At 38.6% G+C, this 21,946-nt stretch overlaps 1 protein-coding gene and 1 pseudogene across 1 annotated transcript in view; one reads left to right on the top strand and one right to left on the bottom strand.

The window, feature by feature from the left end:
- Window positions 1-8,910, bottom strand: part of BRWD3 (bromodomain and WD repeat domain containing 3) — a 94,047-nt gene extending 85,137 nt beyond the window's left edge. The window contains exons 1-4 of the mRNA XM_024574975.3: window positions 8,636-8,910; window positions 8,452-8,510; window positions 8,225-8,254; window positions 7,751-7,810 (exon numbers count right to left, since the gene is read on the bottom strand). Coding sequence (XP_024430743.2) covers window positions 7,751-7,810; window positions 8,225-8,254; window positions 8,452-8,510; window positions 8,636-8,666 — 180 coding nt within the window. The 5' untranslated portion in view covers window positions 8,667-8,910. The remainder of the gene's footprint in view (window positions 1-7,750; window positions 7,811-8,224; window positions 8,255-8,451; window positions 8,511-8,635) is intronic.
- Window positions 8,911-12,623: 3,713 nt separating this feature from the next.
- On the top strand, window positions 12,624-13,404 carry LOC112317942 (ester hydrolase C11orf54 pseudogene; annotated as a pseudogene).
- Window positions 13,405-21,946: the final 8,542 nt, after the last annotated feature.

The following is a 21,946-nucleotide window of genomic DNA, read 5'->3' as shown; positions in this document are numbered from 1 at the left end:
TCTTTAATGGCATTTTTTAAATAAATTTTCTTTTCTTTATGCCATCACTATCTCAAGTTATTCATGTTACAAAAGTCTAACTAATTACTCTAGAAATAGCAATATATCTAGCAATATATAATCCAGAAAATGGGAGTTCTCAAATAGAAATGTTTAGAATTACCTCTTATTAAAAAATCTATCAGGATTTTATCCAACTGACATCTTAAGGCCTGGCTACTTCATTTTCCAGAAACAATGATGTTCAATTTACTGTTAATTATATAAAATTTTTACAATTCCTCAGTAATAATTTAAAAGCACATGATCATTAATTAAGCAACTAAAAACAAGGCTTTCTACTCCTAAATTCTCCCCCTTAAATTTTCTATTATAATTATAAGCTATCAAATAAATTTTACAACTCTGATTTTCACCCTATACAACAGAAAATTACTCAGTTTCTAAGTGGTCCCACTCAAAAGTGCATTCCTGTAAAAATGTGATTATAAAACAGGATGAGAGAAACATAGATTCTATAAACACAATGGCAATAACAACACTTTTGAGTTTGAACCTTCTAACTTCTCCATTAAACAACATTATCAAGTTTCCAAACTGTATCAGCACAGTTCTTGCAATAATAGTTTCTTGTAAAATGTACTTCCGGATTTATGTGATACTTAATGTTAACTTTAATCCATTTGTTTTAATTAAAGCTGGAAATTATTTAAGGTGATCTTTTTAACTATCCTCAGTAATTACTTTTAAAAATATTAAAATTTCCATATTTGAATTATGTAGGAATATAATATTAAAAGTATGCATTGCCCTGGCTGAGTAGCTCAGCTGGCTGGAGTGTCATGCTGATAAGCCAAGGTTGCAGGTTTGATCTCTGGTCAAGAAATATATAAGAAGCAACCAATAAATGCACAAGGGGAACAACAAATGAAAAAAATAGTCTACGAAATTTGTGGCTTAATATTATAAGTCACTCTTTTTGATTAAAGATCAAATATTCCAATGTCATTTATTTAACCACACTTCTCTCTCTGGACTATAATGGCCAACAAGTAACTTAACAAGCACTCTGAAACCTGCAGAAGTTCAGAGTTCTCTAAAAACAAAGTTCAAAAGTATAGTACAAACTTCTGTATTATTCTGTAAAACCATCCCCAGTTTTGGGAATATGCCTGGGTTGCTTGCAGGCCAGGTCCCCAGTAGGGGGCACAAGAGAGGCCATTGCACCATGATGTTTTGCTCCTTCTCTTGCTCCCTCCCTTCCCCCTGTCTAAAAATAAATAAATAAAACTTTTAAAAAATAAATCAAGTATAGGGATGCAATGGAAAGAAGATTAAACTGCTGTGCTAAGGGAACTCAGAGTCCCTGTAGTGGAAACAAACTAACAAACAGAAAAAAATCAAAACTACAAGTATCCAAAGGTTAGCACAGAGAGCTATGAAAGCAAAAAAGCACAGTGCCAATTTGTGCCTGGTAATAGGGGGTAGTTCGTGTCTAATTTCACACTTGAAGGCTAAGTAAAAGATCACAAGACAGGGAAGAGACAGCATTCCAGGCAGAAAAATGCATCCCCACCCAGTAAACTCACTGCATGGTGACTAGCACGTACTAGCTCCTCAATGTTTAAGATGTTCCTCCACAATGTTAAGTTAAACAAAAAAGGCAATAAAAACTCTACAGAGATGATCATCTGATTTTGAAGAAAAAAATACTTGTACAGCCATGGCTGGGTGGCTCAGTTGGTTGGATCATTATTCCATACAACAAAAAGGTTCGGGTTCGATTCTAGTCAGGGCATGTGCCTGATTTTCTGGTTTGATCCCAGCCTAGGCTTATACAGGAGGCAACCAACAGATGTCTCTCTTGCGTCTCTCTCTCTCCCCCCTCTTCCTCTCTCTAACCGTGTCATTTGGTTAGGATTAAAAAAAGTTAAAATTTTGTATTAAAAAAAACAAGACTGGAAGAAAACATCATTAAGATTTCCTATCACTTTCCTTCGAAAATGTTAATCATTTTTCAAAGCATTTCTTTTCATTAGTTTTAAGATATCTTCAGGAATGAGACCACCAGAGCAATCCTCCTAGGCTCAAGCGTTCTCTAGGTTACACTGCCTCAAAAAACGCACTACAGGTACTGCAACTTTGAGAGGAGATAATATCAAGACAAAAAAAATGAAACCAGCCAAGAGGCCAGTCCACATTCTAGAAATTTCTCAGTAAAGAAAGGTCTGACAAAAGAATTCAGTACCTGATAGATTTACAAAACCTACAATGAAATGCTTCTTAAAACAGTTAAGAAAACTGGGCAAATAATAATGGAGGGCCATAAAGCACCATGCTTGAAACTAAAGGGTGTTGAAAAAAACCTTCCACAATGTAATTTAAAATACAAGAAGTTAATTATCAACAGTGTATACAAAATAAATTCAGGACAAGAAGAGATCAAACAGAAGGGCAGACAATCCCTGCAATGAGACAATGGATCGATATACCTCCTACTTCTTAAAAATATATAGGGAATACTACACCCATATGATACTTAATTACTTTTCTGTAATTCATAAAAATATAACTAACACTAAATATATCTTGACCTAATTATAATATCTTATTTAACACAGATGTACCTCAAAACACTCATTTGGGGTACAATTCTGACACACACTTTTTAAATACTGCTTCTAATAGCATGTTTTTATGTCCCTCACCTTATAAAAATGTTAGGAAAATTAGATGGTAATAATTACCTAGCTAAAAAATATATAAATTCCAGAGTCATAGTTCTCCAGATTTCCATGCTAGCCATTCAGCCTCTCTGTCCTATTTTGAAAATGCAGTAACCAATTCATTTGCACAGTGCTTTCATTTAACAAAATGCATTGTTTCATATTTGACTCATTTGGTTCACACAAAAACCATGTAAAACAGGTATTGGTTTTTAATTTTATAAATAAGGAAACTGAATCCCTGAGAGGTTAAGTAACTTTCCTAGGGTCACTCAGCAAGTAAAGACTATATTCCAGGCTAAATCTTATGATTTTTTTTATACTACCCACAAAATGCTGTGTGAGAAATGTCAAACAAGGGCACAAACATTAAACTGCCTTAAAATTACTATTTTTCTCTCTACTAAAATTATTAATCAATCAGTAATCACCATCAATAAAACAAGAACAAAAACACACAAGCTAAACTAATTTCAAATTTGGCAAAAGTGCTTTCAGGACAAAATTTTATAAGGGAACAGTCACCCTCACAGCAACTCTCATCACTTTCTTAATCCTGTCTTATTTATACTGAGATACCAGTTTTCTTACAACTAATGATAAGTCTCTGAAAGGATTTTAAATCATCCACAGTATGTTGTTAAAACCCAAGTGTAAAAAAAAAAAGCTAAGGATGAATCCAGACAAGCAGCTAAAGCCAACATATTACAGAGGGCAAAACTGAACGCGTGGCTCAAGCAAATCAGTGGCGAGGAATACTAGTTTTCAGACATTCCCTGCTCTCTGCCATAATACCTATGAGCTAGCATTATATCCACCCTGGGGTTGAGCAGCACATGCTTTCTGGTTTCCCAAGATGCATTCTGTTCTTCCTAACTATGGCTGTGTGTCCACACGGCAGTTAATAAATCACACATGCTTAAATTGCTTCCACACTGAGGGATGCAATAACTCTGCTACCAGCACTCAAAGATACTGTTCTAACAGACAATTTGAGCTATTACCAGTAATTAGAGAACAAGAGCTGGGTAAGGTAAGAAAAAAATTCAGGTATGCCTGGAATTCAAATGCAGTCTTTTAAAGTAGTTGGTGAGAATCAAATTAGATGTGAAAACACTTTTAAACTTGAATATGTTATATGCAGATGCAAGTTCTTATAATGACATATCATCATACATACATGTTTTCTTTTTAAAGATAGCGAACATGTAATCTTGATAAAAGTTTTTCCAAGAGTATAAAATTGCTTCAAGACTTTTGTATATAAAATGAAGGTAGTACAATCTATGTCACTCATAATGTAAACATTAATTGGTGCTTTCAATTCTATGGATGAAAATTCTGATTAGATATAAAAATATATACCACACCTAAAGATAATTATGCCTTTGGTTCACTATTATGAGTCCCCTTAAAATGATTGAAAAATCTTAAAACTGACTTTGAAAAAGTTTCCAAGTCACCATTTCAACATATGAAATGTGTATATTTACAAAAACTGATCATTTAAGCACAACACGCCCCCCTCATTACTATGTTCATTGTTCCCAATAAAGCTCTATGGAGGAAGCAATAAAATAGCCAACAATTCAACAGGGTCACCACAAATGAAAAGACATCTGTAATTATTTAAATTAGTTACCTTAAGATGAATTGTAAGAAGCAAATCTAATTCTATTATGTTGCAAATAAGCCAGGCAGATAAAAGAAAAAGGGCCCAGATCGAACTTCAGACACCATCACCATCACCTCAAAATTCTCCCGGTATCATTACTTAGAATTGTAAAAATTAATTTAGAATGTTTTACTTTGAATGCCATATTCAAAAACCGTACAGTTCAATAGAAACTGACAAACATTTCATGTACAGACATTTTTAAGAGGCACTTCAGATCTGGATATGTCAATACTTGCCTGCCAGTACCTTTAACAAAAAAGCACCTTCCCTTATGTTCCAAGTTTTAATTAAAACATTCAATCAGAATTAAGAAATAAAAAGGGAGAATTTCTAGAATATGTAATAGGAATTGTAATAATCAACTTATTATCTTAATATTCTTCTGGATAAATCAAGTTAAGCAATAGAATAGAAGTGAAAATATACATGACAAAAAGGCAGGGTTTTTTCTAATATACAGTGTATACATGGATATGCAACCCCAATGTAGTATTTTGATATCTTTGTTTATAGCCCTTAATTCTTCATTATGCATTTGTATTCTTTACTTTTTATACCCCAGTACATCTTAAATTTGAAGTGTTGTTATATAATTTAACATATTAGATTACACTACTTATTAACACTTTGCCCTAAATTCTAATCCAAAACATGCAGCTAAATCAAAGATCATACTGTGTAAATCCATTGTTCTGATAGCACTTTAAAAAACATCTACCCCAAGAAAAAAGTCCATCTCTTCCACAATGAAGCCACTCAAACTCAGGTCAAATGTGTAATAATGTTAATCCATTAATAAACGGCTGAATCTAGAATCAATCTAACACAGACTGCCCAGTCAGTTCTCAGCCATTACACCTCTTTTCCTTCTGTTCAACTTCTCACTCAGCCATGTCCTCACTTCCCTTACAAAGAAATCTATAGGTAGAGAGCAGACAATTAACTTAAAAGAAGACCATACTATCAAAATGTAATGTCCCTAGAAAAACTGGATCCCAGTGTGTAAAAATAAAAACCTAACTGCATACAATATAAAAATTAAATTAAAAAGAAAAAAGATAGACTATCTAAGCTATAAGTAATGTTCAAACAATAGAAAAAATTTTGTGTAAATAAATGAAATATTAAAATGAATTAATAATATGTAAGTGAAAATCAAACAAAATATAGGAATACACAAGTAGATTAACAATTAAAAATAACTGGTTAAAGTTTAAGCTTCAATAACAATGCAAAAAAAGCTAACTAAATCAAGCAGGGACTAGTTTCACCAATGAAAGCTACCAAAACATGTAAAAAAATATTTAAAAATCCAATCTAAGTACCTAATGGTGACACTATAAATTAGTACAATCTTCTGGAAAGCAATCTTACAATATATAAGAAGAGCTATAAAAGTCTTTAGACCATTTGACCTGATAACTCTACATTAGGAATATAGCCCAGGAAAAGAACTCAGGAAAAAAAGGCAAAAAGCAGAAAGACCATTTCACTTTACAAAGATATTAGTGAAAAACTGGAAGTAACTAAAGTGCTCAAATGAAAGTTCTAACTGTAGCAGCTTAAACACAATTGAATCTTTTCTTACTATTAAAATAACAATGAGTACTCAAATGCAGATAAGCATATGTAAAAGTGTTAAAATAACATAAAGCATAAAATGGACACTGATTACAATTACTTAAAAATATGCCTTTACAGTATAAGAAAAGGAAGTGCAGTAGGCTGCGTTTCTTTGTGTGTGGGTGGTTAGCAGACTGTATTTTTAATTATTTGGGTGTTCATTGACTTTGTGTCACTGTCAAGTTAATGTTTAAACAGGTTTTTTCCTTTTAAGCCTTTTCTACTTACTTAAAATAGTCCACTTAAGAGATAAAAGTAAATGAAATCATTGTAAATACACCTCAGTATAAAACTTCAGTATCTTCAAAATCGCCTTAGTCATGAAGTGTTAAAATATATCCAGGTAGTCACTGTTGTTTTTGACGTTTATTGGCAGCTAATTAAGTTCAACAAAAAGTCTGACTACGAATTAAATAAATTGATAATATATGCAGTTTTTCAAAAATAATTTTTCTCCATCTGCGAATTCTTTACCATCAATAGTACTGATAGTGGAGTGTATCCTTATCACAATCATACCATTTTGTGTAATTTGAAAAAAATAAGAAAAATTAATTTTGGTAATAATTAATGTGGCTTAATTATTATAATTTAATAAAAAGAAATAGGAAATGAACAGCAAAGCAATTTACATACTGTCTTATTGCTAACAAATTTTAAATCATTTTATTTATATTTAGAGTCTACCATACCCCTGCAACTTTTTAAAACTTTGCATGATTTTTCTACATTTGGATTTTGTTTTAAAGATTACTCAATTTGGATTTCAGTAACATCACCCTTTCTTTTTTTAATTTCCTTGCAATTCACTGTGCCAGTGGCCAATACAATGTCACAGCCTCTCCAAAATTAAAGGGATTACTTTTTTGTGTGTATCAGTGCTACGTAGTAGATACATTTACACTATGAATTATATTCGTAACAGAAACAACGGTCAACCTAATGCTTTTGGTCCTTTACTAAAGTATATTCTATCATAGATTATGGCCATTGTTGTCTCCTTGTAAACCCAAAATCGTGTTTCATCAATTCTTGAAAAGGTCATAATCCATAGTTGTTATTTAGTAAAAATGTGCACAAATTTAATAATGATTTGATGAGCTATTCTCTAAAATCTGAGATATACAACGATTACGCTTTTATTCGGTACTCGAAATTTTGGAATTCGCTCGATGGTCCTTATTTTTGATTGTCGTTTTTGTCAATCCGGGTCCGACAACTCCCCTCCAGAGCCCCCCTCCCTCGTCCCCCACCCCCCAAAAAGAGTGAGCCTGGCCTTAGTTCCCGTATTTCAAGCCAGAACCAACCAGAAACCAGTTTTCTTCCACTAATCCGGAACTCCGGGCTGTTACCAACGCTCCCATTGGCTAGCGTCAGTCCCTGGTACGTGCCCCAAGATAACCCCCTGGTTTCTCTCCCTTTTCCCCCTACAATGGGTCTTTCCCGATGTTTGCAACATATTTACAATCCACAGTACGGCACATTTGATAAACAGCTCACATTCTTCAAAGTTTTGGGGTGGAAAGAAGCGAGGCAAAGGGGAGGGCAAGGTACCCTTTCTCCGACTCCGGAGGGGGAAGGGGCAGTCTCTCCGCGGCTCTACAAGGGAGCTCAAGAGCCTTGTAGGCTGAGGGGTCGAGCGGGGGCGCTTCGGGTTGGGGGAGCAAGGTGGGGAGGGAGTAGAGAAAGAGTTGGGGTAAGTTGAAATGAAAAGTTTACTCACCAGATCCTCAAAGCTTCTTCGATGCTCCTTCCCCTCCCAGTCTAAGCGGCGCGGAATCAGCTGGGGGCCGGAAAAAAGAAAGGAGGGGTTGGGGGGGCAAACGATAAAGGCCAAGCCTCGGCTCCCCGTCAACCCGAACCAGCGTGGGTCCCGCTCCTGGACCATTTGGCGTGTTTATTTCTGTTGGCCTTGTGGCTTCTTGCCCCAGAGCTAGACGAGTGGGGGGGGGGGGGGGCAGGCCGAAGGTAAGGAAATCCTGAAAATCCGCCTCCCACAGGCATAAAGAGGGGGCGAGTTGAGACCCCAGCAATATCCGCCCCTTTTGAGGGAAGAAGGAGGTTCACCCCTGTGACAAGAGCTATGAGTGCCCAGATCCAAGCCTCCCACCGGGCCCTACCCTCCGCCCGTGACCTGCTCTCCCTCCCTCCAGTCTCACCACAATCCTCCCAACCTCTTCCCGAAGGGGCTCCGTACCTGATGCTCCTCGAGCTCCTGTACTAGAACCTGAGCAAAAGGGAAACACGAATGTGAGGAGCAGCTTGGGCCATCAACCCATTCCTCCCTCCCCACTATGATCACAGCAGCTGACGGTAGGGCTAGTCAAGGCCGGCCATTCCCTCAGCGGAACCCCGCACCCCGCTGCCTCAACTTCCCCTTTGGGATCATTCCCCAGGACTCCAGGATCTCCTTCTGCCTCTCACCTGAGCGGATTTGTTGCAGGGTCCGGACTGCAAGAATCTAGCGATCAGGTAATACAGCTCTGAGAAAGACAGAAAAAAGAGGTTGAGAGAGAGGCAAAGAAGAGAAATAGAAGCTTTTTGAAAACAAACTGACATCCGTCGCGCTAAGCCCCCATCCACTTGGCCCCTGGACACAGCCACTCACCGGCTTCGATCTGGGTAGGTGCCGCCGCCATCCTTTTCCCAAGGGGATTTGGGGGCTACGATCCGGAGGACTAGCGACGGTGAGTGGGGGTGCTGATTCTATTGTGGTGAAGCCCCCATGCCCTGGAGTCCCGCCGCTTCCGCCGCACTCCTCGTCCCAGTTTCGGTCTCTCTCGGATTCATCGCATCACGTTTCGACCCATAGATATTCTAGCTCTAGAGCTGAGGAGGCGGAGGAGGAAGGAGAGGGAAAGAGAGAAGAAGAGGGAGGAGTCGGAGTGGCGGAGAAGTGGGCGGAGGCAAAGGGGGTGGAGAGAGGGGAAGGTAAAAACTGTGAGAGGTACTTGCATCACTGGTTGTTCGCCGCCAGAGGCACTACAGCAGCAACCCGGCCTCCCCTCTCCCAGACGACCGACGGTTGCCTAGCTACTGCTCCGGAAGGAGGGGGAGGCGCTAACTGGGACCGACGCTCTGGCAGCCCCTGTAGAACTCGATGGTGGCGTTCTCTTCCAGGATCTCTACGGTCCATTGCCCTTCCTGTGAGGCCAGTCGTACCCTTTCCGGTGGAGAAACCTTCCCTCTGGCGTGACCGTGAGAAACATGTGAAGTGCCGACTTTATTCATCTGCTTTTCTCGTTTTTCTCCCGGAATCGAGAAGGCTTTGGGTTTGTTTTTTTTTTTTTTTTGCTTTGTTTGTTTGTTTTGTTTTTGCTTTGTCTCTCCACCGAAGGGAGGCTAGCCACTAAAGGATCATGTCACTAAAGAAGGAAAAGGAACCCCTACTTCTTCGTCATTTGTTACTCTTTAAAACGATTTTTGTACGAGAAGAAAATGTTGTACTGATGAGTCCGGAGTGCAGCGCTGATATTGTACAGAAAAACGAGTTCTGAAACTGCCCCGATTCTAATGAATATCACGATAGCAGTTTGCTGTCAGACACGAAGCATTTTACTTTGTCCCATAATGAAAGTTTCACACATACCATATCTCTCTCATTCCTATGGGATAATTTTCAGTTCTGCCTTCAAATACTGCCAGAGCATTTTACATTAACCACGGATTTCTATGTATGCAATGTAGTTCTCTACAGGTTTCGGCAATGTTTGTTAATATACTCCCCTAAGTCTTAGCATAGTACCAACTTTCAGCATTTGATTTACTGAAATCTTAAATGATCGACGGATGTGTACGGTAATTGACACCCATAGTAAACAAAGTCTCCTTCCCTACTTTCCCTTAATATTCTGTTCCCATGTCAAGCCTTACCCAAAAGAAGTAATTGATAGAACCTGAACCTGATGAGACTAGAAATGCTGTTTAAGCTGCATGAACTATTTACATTGAAATATTCGAACGTGGGTGTTAATCTTTTTAAGCAGAAGGTTGGATTCCTCGAATTTAGTTTCCTCACTCAGAACTCAGGCATTGACCACAGTGAACCTAAAATGGCATTGTGCTAACAAACCTGACGGGTCATTGGACAGTGCTCACTATGGCCACTTTTTTACTCCTCAGGAAGAAAAAAAACCACACAATGTAATTGTGATATGATACGTGTATCTTTGGTCATGGTGCTATACTACCTGATAAAACAAATGCCATCAACTGAAAAAAGATAGATGTTGGAAACATACATAATCCCTAGACAACTCATGACAAGCAGTTCAGCAAAACATCAGACTGAATGTTTTTACAGTTCAATCATTATATATATAACATTTAACATCAAGTCATTACCATGTACTAAGTAAGCACTCTACCCAATTTACCTCATTCAATCTTTATATATAAAGACTCTAGGAGGTAGGTTCTATTCTTATCCCCATTTTACAGATGGAAAAAATGACTATATGACTTTGGACAACTCACTTAAATTCTGTGACCCTTATTCCTCATCTGTGAAGTGTAATACCACTTGCCATGCCCACTTCATAGGAATTGCTGTAAAAGTCATGTGAATATATTTGTGTTGTAATTGGATAACAATAAAAATTTAAATATATATATATATATATGTGTGTGTCATATTTCAAACCTTATAGGTCATTGTTATTCCAGTTATCACTTCAGTGTCAGTGTGGGTGCAATTAAGAAAGAAAAGGCACATAGTAATTTGAATAGAGAATGTTTAAGGAATAATGAATGATAACAGGAGATTGGAGAAATAAGGGATTACCTAGTAAGGAGTAAAGAAAACTCTAAAGAATGTAGGAATAGCAGGTATAATACATAATGTAACAGCAGATTTAATAGCCACTACTCCTACAGGTGAAATAAGAGTATTCTCAACCCCACCTCCCCAACCATGCATAAGATACAGATCTGGTTGAAGAAGACAGAGCCAGCCATGATTCATCCAATGGTACAAAAGACGCCACAATACCTTGAAGGCAGAACACTGGAATTCTTCCTTTAGAACTTTCCAGAAACCTACCCTATGAATTAGCCCTCTAGGGTGCTTAGGAAAATATGTTCACAATGAAGGTTTTAACCACAGGCAGTTTTCTAAAAAAAAAACATCAGAGGGAGAGCCATAGGTGAAGCTGCTGGGTGCTACCAAAACCCCAACAGGAGCCAGGCATTGGAGAAAGCTGCACAAGTTGTAGGAGCAGCGTACCCAGTAAGCACACCAGAAGCACGAAGTAAAACCCTTTCTCCCTGCACTGTCTTTCCAATGAACTCTACGGACAAAGCTTCAGTTCTGGCAGACAAAAGGAAAAATATTTAAATAGCCCAGATGCATTTTCATACAGTAGTCAATAAGGGAGAATTTGACATGATTAGCAGTATCAATAGACTGGCACAACTACCGTGCTGCTTTCTTGACTGTAATGGCTAGGTTGATAAAAGTTGTCAAAGTGTGTAACTTACCATAAAAAGTGTTTATTTGTTGTTCAGGATAAGCCTAATGCTTTCAATGAATTGTTTTGCTGCAACTGAAATCACCAGTTTTAAGCCTGTGCCAAAGGACTTCATTGGAAGAGGAAGAAAAATTTCATAAAATATAGCAAATATGGATTTACATTTTTAAAAAAACACTGGAATGTTTACTGGATGAGTATATTAGTTTCCCAGGGCTGCAATAACAAATTGCCACAGACAGAAATTTGTTCTGTCACAATTCTGAAGGCCAGAAATCCAAAATCAAAATGTTGCCATGGCCACACTCCCTCCAAAATCTCTAGTGGAGGATCCTTCTTTGCCTCTTCCAGTTTCTGGTGGTTCCTGGCATTCCTTGGCTCCTGGTAGCATAACTCCAATCTCTGCCTGTGTTTTCATATGGCCTCCTTCCAGGCATTTCCTTGTGTTAAATCTCCATCTCCTTTTTCTTATAAGGACACTAGTCATTGGATTTCAGGCCCACCCTAAATCCAGGATGATTTTATCTTGAGAATCTTGACTAGTTACATCTGCAAAGACCCTATATTCAAATAACCTCATATTCACAGGTATAGGGGGTAGACCATGAACATGTGTTTTAGAAGGGACACAAACCAACCCACACAATTATTTATTTTATTTTGTCTTCTTTAAAACTACATTTCTATAGAAGATAAAGGTTGAAAATTTAACAGTTCTCCTTAAGTTGGAAAAAAAAAATGTAAGGACTCCTGAAATGGAAGAACAGAAATGATACGTAACAAGGTTAGTATGACAAATTGTATAAATAAGTAGTTTCTCTCATTTCCTATATCAGTGTCTTTTAAAAATTATATAATGAATAAAGTATTTCTTGAGTTTAAACATGTTACGTAGACTATATGTTAATATATTTTAACATATTGCATAAGTGTAATATACATAACAAAAATAGGGAAAACAGAGAAAGAGGGAATAGAACTATACAGGAGTAACATCTATATATCTCAAAAGAACTAAGTTCGCATTAAAGTGAACTATATAGGACTCCTAACCCAGAGGACACAGGGTTGACTGAGGCAGGATTCAGGGGCATTCTTCCCTAACCTTTTAGGTAAAGAAGAAATAAAATGGCCTGTGCTGAATATGCCTTTTATGCACCAAGTCTAGAGGAACTTGTTGGAGTTCTGCAAAAGGGGCTAAAGGATAACTTCGCTGACGTCCAGGTCTCTGTAGTTGATTGCCCCGATTTGGCTAAGGAGCCATTTACCTTTCCTGTAATAGGCATCTGTGGGAAAACTAGAATTGCGGGAGTAGGAGGTATGCCTTACTTATTGTCTCTCGTAAATAAAAAAAAAAAGTTTATGATCTAAATAAGATTGCAAAAGAACTCAAGCTTCCTGGAGCTTTTATTCTTGGAGCAGGGGCAGGCCCATTTCAGACTCTTGGGTTCAGTTCTGAGTTTATGCCAGTTGTTCAAAGAGAAAGTGAACACAAGCCTCCTGTGAATGGAAGTTACTTTGCCTGCATTATCCTAAAGGTGGAGGGTGCCTGTTAGAGAAATACAGTGAGAAATATCATGATTTCAGGTGTGCATTACTGGCTGACCTTTTTGCCAGTGAGGGCCAACCTGGAAAGGTCATTAAGGTAAAAGCCAAAAGAAGAACTGGGAAACTTAACTTTGTAACTTGCATGAGGCATACTCTTGAAAAACATGGAGATAAGCCTGTAGGGATGGGAGGTACTTTCGTCATTCAGAAGGGAAAAGTGAAGACCCGTGTTATGCCTCCAGAATTTTCTTCCTGCCCATTGAACTCTGAAGACGAGGTGAATAAATGGTTGCATTTTTATGAGATGAAGGCACCTTTTTTAAAAAAAGTGAACTATATACTGTTAAGAGGTATATGGTAAGTGCTAGAGGAACCATTAGAGGAATAAATAAAAATATGTAGTAAATTTTTATTTAAAAAATTTAACAGCTTCACAAGAAAATATTTGCTTAGTGCAAAAGAAATCAGGAAAAGAGGAATAGGAAAAAAAGGTCATGAGACATAGAAAACAAAATTTAAATGGAAGATAGAAATCCACCTACATTAATAATAACATTACATGTGAATGAACAGGTTCCACTTTTGGTGTAACAGCAGGGAAAGTTTTACCAGCTCTTCAGGAAAACTAGTGAAAATTATAAAATATAAAATTTAAAGACGTCAGAAATGGTCCTAATGGCATAAAACAAATAAGAAATGTATTCAAGAAAATCTATTAAAACTTTAAGAAGAGTAAAAGTCTACAGTATTTGAACCAAGACCCACTCCCTCTCCCCCCACCAAGCTTATCAATATGGAAACTATTGGGCATCCTGTCCCCTTAGTTCTTAGTTGAAGGGCTATCTTTTTGCGTGGGACAGGGTATACGTATCTCATACTTCCCCCAACTACCTGTTGCTGAGGCTAAGTTCTGATTCAGTGCAGCTAAGAGATGGGGACTTCCTTTTTCACCCAGTTCCCACTTCTAGAACAAGGCTACATCTTGACATTGTGGCACTGAGAATACTGGAGCCTTGATCACCCTTATACCAGACTGAGGCAAAAGAAAAACTTGCTGAGAGAGATAAGGCAAAGAGACCTAGCCTGCCGCTCCACTCCATTCCAAGCACTCATCTTCCACATCAAAAATGTCCCAGAGAAGTGTGCCATTGTCCTGTTCCCCAGTACCAGAGCTGTAGCTCAGAGATTTTGCCCTAGTGGAGAAACAGGGCTTAGAAGAGGAATCTTTCCCCCAAAGGAATTGACTTCATCTGCAACAGAGTATGGAGAAATCCAAGCCTAAGAGCACTCTGAAAACCAGTGAAGATTGTGGGGAAAAGCAATTGGGAAGAAATTGGTACATTCATTGAAATAATAGGCTAAACTTTAGGCTGCTTAGTTTTCTTGAAAGAAAAGGAAAAAGAGAACTAAAAAGAGCCTTCCTGAGTTTCAAGCAAATCTCAAACACTGACCTAAGGAAATAGCTCCTCAAAGTGAGACAGGCCAGTAAGCCATGACAGGGATAGGGTGTTGGGACAGAGAGCTGAACAAACTGGCCCAGCAATTGACAGTCAGATACAGAAGGTCACCTCCCAGGAGATAACATCCAGGCGCCAGCTATATTTCAGCCCAAGGCCCTGAAAAGCAGCAAAACCAGGTGGATGATGCCAGGACCAGCTACAATGACTAATGGACCCCGGCCCTGTCACTGGCCAATCAGTGGAAACCATGACACTGAAAGGTTACACCTAGAAAAGTTGATGAGTATTCTGAGAACTTCCTGAAACCTCCCCTAAACGCTTAGCCTTTAAACCACCCCCCCAAAATGAAGGGGCCTTCCACGAGCACATCTCCCACACCTTTCCCTTTACCATTCCCCTTTTCTCCCCTCCACAGGCACACATCTCCTAAATTCGAAGGGACCTCATGAAACTTGCAAACAGGGGAGCAATGGGCAACAGCAGCTCATCCCAGGCTAACCCCCTGAACCTGTCTCCAAGGCCCCCTTTCCTCTGACTTTCTAGAGATCCAAAGCAGCCCTGCCTAGGCTCTCTGGTTGCTCCCTCTATCCTAAGCTCTTTCTTGTGGCACTGTCCCCAGATTTAAAAAATGTATTCTGAAAACAACCTGGATTCATGTTGCAAAACCTTTCTCACGTGAAGAACCCACATGCTACCATATGGCCCTAGGCAGATCTGCTCAAGGCCACGTCCTTTTCTGATAACAAAGACGCCAACATTGGACTAGCTAAGGCTGTGAAGGAATTTATGTCTATGTGCATTGTTGAAAACAACAGAGCAAACTGCAGGCACTTAGTAAAACTTAAGTGTTGAGAGTGGCCAACAAACGGGACAAATAGAGCCTGCCAAAATTAATGTCATACGAGGGTGACTGTGTACATACTCAAGGCCTCACCATCTGAGGGGCAACATCGGAGGCTTCACACAGTGAAGTAAACAAGCACACAACGAGAATTGGAAGGGGCAGGGACCAGTACCCAAGGTTGCTAAAATATGTTATCTAAAATGTCTAGTTTCCAACAAAAGTTGAAACATGCAAGAAGTAGGTATGAACCATACATTGAAAAAGGGGACAACAGCCCTGGCCCTGTATGGCACAGTCAGTTGGAGCATTGTCTCACAGACTGAAAGATTTCAGGTTCCATTCTAGGTCAGGGCATGTGGGAGAAGGCAGCCAATGATGTTTCTTTCTCAGATGGATGTGTGTGTGTCTCTCTCTGTCTGTCTCTCTTTGTCTCTGTCTCTCCCTAAAACCAACGCAAAAATGTGAGGACAAAACAAGGGTGTGGGCAAGAGAAACTGCCTGCGAAAAATGACCACGTGTTAGATTTAATAGAAAAAACTTCAAAGTTGCAATTCTAAATATGTTCAAAGAACTAAAGGAAGGTATGGCATCAATATTTCATCAAATAGAGAATATAAATAGAAATTCTTTTTAAATTATATTTTATTATTTATGCTATTAGTTGTCCCAATTTTTCCCCTTTGCCCCCTTCCACTCAGCCCCCCAACCCACTCCCTCAGGCAATTCCCAAACTGTTGTCAATGTCCATGGTTCCTGAATATATGTTCTTTGGCTAGTCTCTTCACCTTCTTTCATACAGTTACCCCCCACCTCCGTGACAGCTGTCAGTCTGTGCCATGTTTTTATGCCTCTGATTCTATTTTGCTCATTAGTTTATTTTGTTTATTAGATTCCACATATGAGTGAGATCATATGGTATTTGTCTTTCTCTGACCCACTTACTTCACTTACCCTAATAATCTCCAGGTCCATCCATGCTGTCACAAAGGGTAAGAGTTCCTTCTTTTTAATGACTAATTAGTATTCCATTTCGTAAATGTACCACAGCTTTTGTATCCACTCATCTACTGATGGGCACTTAAGCTGTTTCCACATCTTGGTTTTTGTAAATAATTCTAGAATGGACATAGGGGTGCATATATTCTTTTGAATTGGTGTTTCAGGGCTCTTAGGGTATAATCCCAGCAGTGGAATGGCTGGGTCAAAAGGGAGTTCCATTTTTAGTTTTCTGAGGAAATTCCATACTGTTTTCCACACTGGGTGCACCAGTCTGCATTCCCACCGACAGTGCACTAGAGTTCCCTTTTCTCCACATCCTCGCCAGCAGTTGTTTGTTGATTTATTAATGATAGACATTCTGACTGGTGTGAGGTGGTATCTCGTTGTGGTTTTAATTTGCATCAGAGATAAGTTATTTTTTAAAAAGAACCAAGTGAATATTTTTGAGTTCAAAGAAACAGTAACTGAAGTTAAAAAAAGAAACAACTTCCATAGAGGGAACAAGAGTAGACTTGAACTGGAAGAATAAAGAATTAACAAACTAAAGTAAAAATAAACAAGTGGGACTACATTAAAACTAAAAAAGCTTCTACAGAACCAAGATGGCAGCGTAGGTAGACACACTGCGCCTCCTCGCACAACCAGAACTGACAGAATATTGAATGGCAAGGGGGTCCGATACCAAGGAAATACAAAATAAACATTCATCCAGACCGGTAGGAGGGGCGGAGACGGGCACCCGGGCAGAGAGGACTCTCGTGGCTGTGGCGGGACTAGGACTGGCGGAGTGTGGGACCAACGGTGCAGGCAGTCTGACAGCTAGCAGACCCTGCGGCCCCACATTGGCGCACAGATAAACCCAGAGGGCTGGACTTAGAGTGGCGGAGAACGGGGCAGGCTGAGCAGTGGGTAGCACCCCGCAGCCCCACATTCGCGCACAGATAAACCGGGCGAACGGCTGGGAGCGAAGCAGACCTCGCAACCCAGGGCTCGAGCTCGGGGAAATAAAGCCTCAAACCTCTGATTGAAAAAGCCCATGGGGGTTGGGGCAGCAGCAGGAGAGACTCCCAGCCTCACGGGAGAGGTCGTTGGAGAGACCAACAGGGGCCTAGAGTGTGCACAGGCCCACCCACTCGGGAACCAGCACCAGAGGGGCCCAGTTTGATTGTGGGTAGCGGAGTGAAAGATTGAAATCCGGAGGAGAGTGAGGCAGGCGCAATTGCTCCCTCTTGGCCCCTCCCCCACGTACAGCGTCACAGCGCAGCCACCAGCGTTACCCCGCCCCGGTGAACACCTAAGGCTCCGTCCCTTAAAGTAACAGACGCGCAAGGAAAAAAAAAAAAAATGGCCCAAATGACAGAACACTTTAAAGCTCCAGAAAAAATACAACTAAGCGAGGAAGAGATAGCCAACCTATCGGATGCACAGTTCAAAACACTGGTTATCAAGATGCTCACAGAATTGGTTGAATCTATTCGAAAACCAGATGAAAAAATGGAGCCTATGCTAAGAGAAACAAAGGAAAACGTACAGGGAACCAATAGTGATGCGAAGGAAACTGGGACTCAAATCAACGGTGTGGACCAGAAGGAAGAAAGAAACATCCAACCAGAAAAGAATGAAGAAACAAGAACTCAGAAAAATGAGGAGAGGCTTAGGAACCTCCAGGACATCTCGAAACGTTCCAACATCCGAATTATAGGGGTGCCAGAAGGAGAAGAGGAAGAACAAAAAACTGAAAACTTATTTGAGGAAATAATGAAGGAGAACTTCCCTAATCTGGCAAAGGAAATAGACTTCCAGGAAGTCCAGGAAGCTCAGAGAGTCCCAAAGAAGCTGGACCCAAGGAGGAACACACCAAGGCACATCATCATTACATTACCCAAGATTAAACGCAAGGACCTACATCCAAGATTACTGTATCCAGCAAAGCTATCATTTAGAATGAAAGGGAAGATAAAGTGCTTCTCAGATAAGGTCAAGTTAAAGAAGTTCATCATCACCAAGCCCTTATTATATGAAATGTTAAAGGGAGTTACCTAAGAAAAAGAAGATAAAAAATAGGAACAGTAAAAATGACAGCAAACTCACAGTTATTAACGACCACACCTAAAACAAAAACAAGAGCAAACTAGGCAAACAACTAGAACAGGAACAGAACCATAGAGATGGAGATCACATGGAGGGTTGTCAATAGGGGAGAGGGAGGAGGAGAGGGGGGGAAAGGTACAGAGAATAAGTAGCATAGATGATAGGTGGAAAATAGACAGGGGGAGGGTAAGAATAGTGTAGGAAATGTAGAAGCCAAAGAACTTATAAGTATGACCCATGGACATGAACTATAGGGGGGAATGTGGGAGGGAGGGGGTGGGTAGGATGGAGTGGAGTGGGGGGGAATGGGACAACTGTAATAGCATAATCAATAAATATATTAAAAATAAAAAAATAAACATTAAAAAAAGCTTCTACGCAGCAGGAAACCATCAAAAAATGAAAACACAACCTATTAAATGGGAGCAGATATTTGGGAATCATATATCTGATAAGGGATTAATATCCAAAATATATAAAGACCATACAAGTCAATAGCAAAATAAACAAACAAATAAATAAACCAGAAAATAAATAAATAATCCAATTTTTAAATGGGCAGTGTATCAGAATAGACATTTTCCAAAAAACACATAAAGAAGTTTGACAGGTACATGAAATGAAGGTCGACATCACTCATCATCAGTAAAATACAATCCAAAACTTCATTGGGTTATCACTTTGTACCTGTCAGAATGGTTATTATCAAAAGGTCAAAAAATAATCCTGGCTGGTGTGGCTCAGTGGATTGAGCTCCGACCTGTGAACCAAAGGGTCACCAGTTCGATTCCCAGTCAGGGTACATGCCTGGCTTGCAGGACAGGTCCCTCCAGTTGGGCGTGAACAAGAGGCAGCTAATCGATGTTTCTCTCACACACTGATGTTTCTCTCCCTCTCTTTCTCCCTCCCTTCTCTCTCTAAAAATAAATAAATACAATATTTTTAAAAGGTAAAAAGTAAGTGTTGGCAAAAATATAAAGCAAAGGGAACCCTTGTTCACTGTAGCTGAGATTGTAAATGGTGCAGTCACAATGGAAAACTGTGTGGAGCTTCCTAAAAAAAATTAAAAATAGAACTTCTATATGACCTAGCAATTCCACTTACTGATATTTATCCAAAGAAAACAAAAATTTAATTGAAAAAGATCTCTGCACTTTCATGTTCATTGCAGCATTATTTACAATAACTAAGACATGGAAACAACCTAAGTGTCCAATGATAAAAGTATATTGTACACACTTATGATGGTATATTATTCACCCATAAAAACAAACACTGCCATTTGTGAGAAGATAGATGGAGCTTGAGGACATTATACTAAGGGAAATAAGTCAGATGGAGAAAGACCAATACCATATCATCTCATTTACATGTGGAATCTAAGAAATAATAATAATAGCCCTGGCTGGTTTGGCTCAGTGGATTGGGTACCAGCCTGTGAACAGAAAGGTTGCTGATTTGATTCTCAGTCAAGGCACATGGCTCGGTTGTGGACTCGGTCCCCAGTTAGAGGCATGCAAGAGGTAACTGATGGATGTTTCTCCGGCACATCAATGCTTCTCTCCCTCTCTTCATTCCTTCCTTCTTGTCTCTCTAAAAATAAATAAATAAATAATATTAAAAATAAAATTAAATTTAAAAAACTAAAAAAATAATAATAAACAACAAAAAATAAGCGCATCAATGCAAAAAACAGATTGGTGGAGTTGCCAGAAGCATGGGCTGCAGAATGGGTAAAATGGGTCATGTGGTCAAAGGATACAAATTTCTAGTTAAAAAATAAGTGTCGTGAAGACATTATGTACAGCATGGTTACTATAGTTATAATACTGTTTTGCATACCTGAAAATTGTTAAGAGGATAAATCTTAAAAGTTCTCATCCTGAGGGGAAATAAATTTGTATCCATGTATGGTGACAGATGTTCACTACGTAGTTTTTTCTTTATTTTTTCCTCTGTATTTTACATTGTACAATTTCCTTTCCTATGACTTTGAGGTCACTAGTCTTTTATTTTTCGATCTGTAGTCAATTCCGTATAGTGTATTTCTCTTGTTTTTGTCTGTTTCTTTGTTTGTTTTTGTGCTTCATTGTATCTTCTGCTTCTTGGCTGAGACATTCTATATCTCCATTCATTTCAAGGCAATTGGAACAGGTAAACTGAGACAGATAGTTAAAGGGCCAAGCAGTTTACAAGCACCTAGTAAATCACTGTTCACTACATTTATTGTGGTGACCATCTCACAATATACACAAATTCCAAGTCATTACATTGTACACATGAAACTAATATAATTTTATATGTCAATTTTACCTGAATTTTAAAAATTAGCCAACTTGAAATTTGATAGAAATTATAAACTCTGAAGAACAGAGAGAAAAAAGAATAATGAAAAATAAACAAAACCACAGAGAAATGTGGGACAATATGAGTACCAATGTATATGTAATGGGATTATTAGAAGGAAGGGAGAGTAAGGAAAGCAGGAGAAAAATATTGAAGAAATGATGGCTGAAAACTTCTCAAACTTATTGAAAAATATTAAATATGCAGGAAGCAGTGTACTGCAAATAGGAAAAATGCGAAGGGATCCACAAGTAATCCTAGTAAAACTTCTGAAAGCCAATGATAAAGAGAAAATCTTGAAAAGAGCAAAATAAAAAGGATTTCTACCTTACAAAGGGGGACTAAGAGCTGATTTCTTAGCAGAAACAATGGAGGCCAGAAGGCAGCAGGATAACATATTCCCTGTGCTCAAAGAAAGTGAAAATATCAAATGAGAATTCAATATCCAAGAAAGCTATTTTCTAATGATGGTGAAATAAAGACATTGTTAGATAAGCAAAAATAAGACAATTTGTTGCTAACAGACTCACATTTACAAGAAATTTGAGAGGAAGTTATTTAGGCTGAAAGCAACTGAATCCAGAGGATAATTCAACTTCACACAACAAACAAAGAGCAATGGTAAAGGTAATTATGTAATTAACTCTCAAAAAAAGAGAGTAAAAATATGTATTTCTCCTCCTTTCTTAATTTTATAATTGTATGAAGCAATGTGTATGTAATGTATTATTTGGCCTATGACATCGATAAAAGCAAAAAGAAGGTGAGTGGGAACAAAGCTGTACTGGGCTAAGGATGTGATACCATATGGTAACAAATCTATAGGAACAAATGCAGAGGGCAAGAAATGACCAATAATCAGGTTAACATAACAAAATATTTTGATATAAATATATACTAGCTCTTATTTCTTCTCTTACTGTCTTAAAAACATTAAACAATATAATATAATGATTATAATATATTGTTTGGATTAAAACATTTATAGATCATTTATAGAGGTAATATGTTTAATACACCACAAAAGGGTGACAATATAGAAGTAGCATTTCCATATCACAGCAGGATTAAGTTAGTATAAATCTGAAGCTGATTCTGATGGGTTACAGTGTACATAGTAAGCTCCAGACAACCACTAAACAAAAATATAGTGAACAAATCAC

The sequence above is a fragment of the Desmodus rotundus genome, chromosome X (genome assembly GCF_022682495.2).
Source record: "Desmodus rotundus isolate HL8 chromosome X, HLdesRot8A.1, whole genome shotgun sequence".
NCBI lineage: Eukaryota > Metazoa > Chordata > Mammalia > Chiroptera > Phyllostomidae > Desmodus > Desmodus rotundus.
Note: the sequence above shows the minus strand (reverse complement) of the source record. Positions and strands in the feature narration are given on the sequence as shown.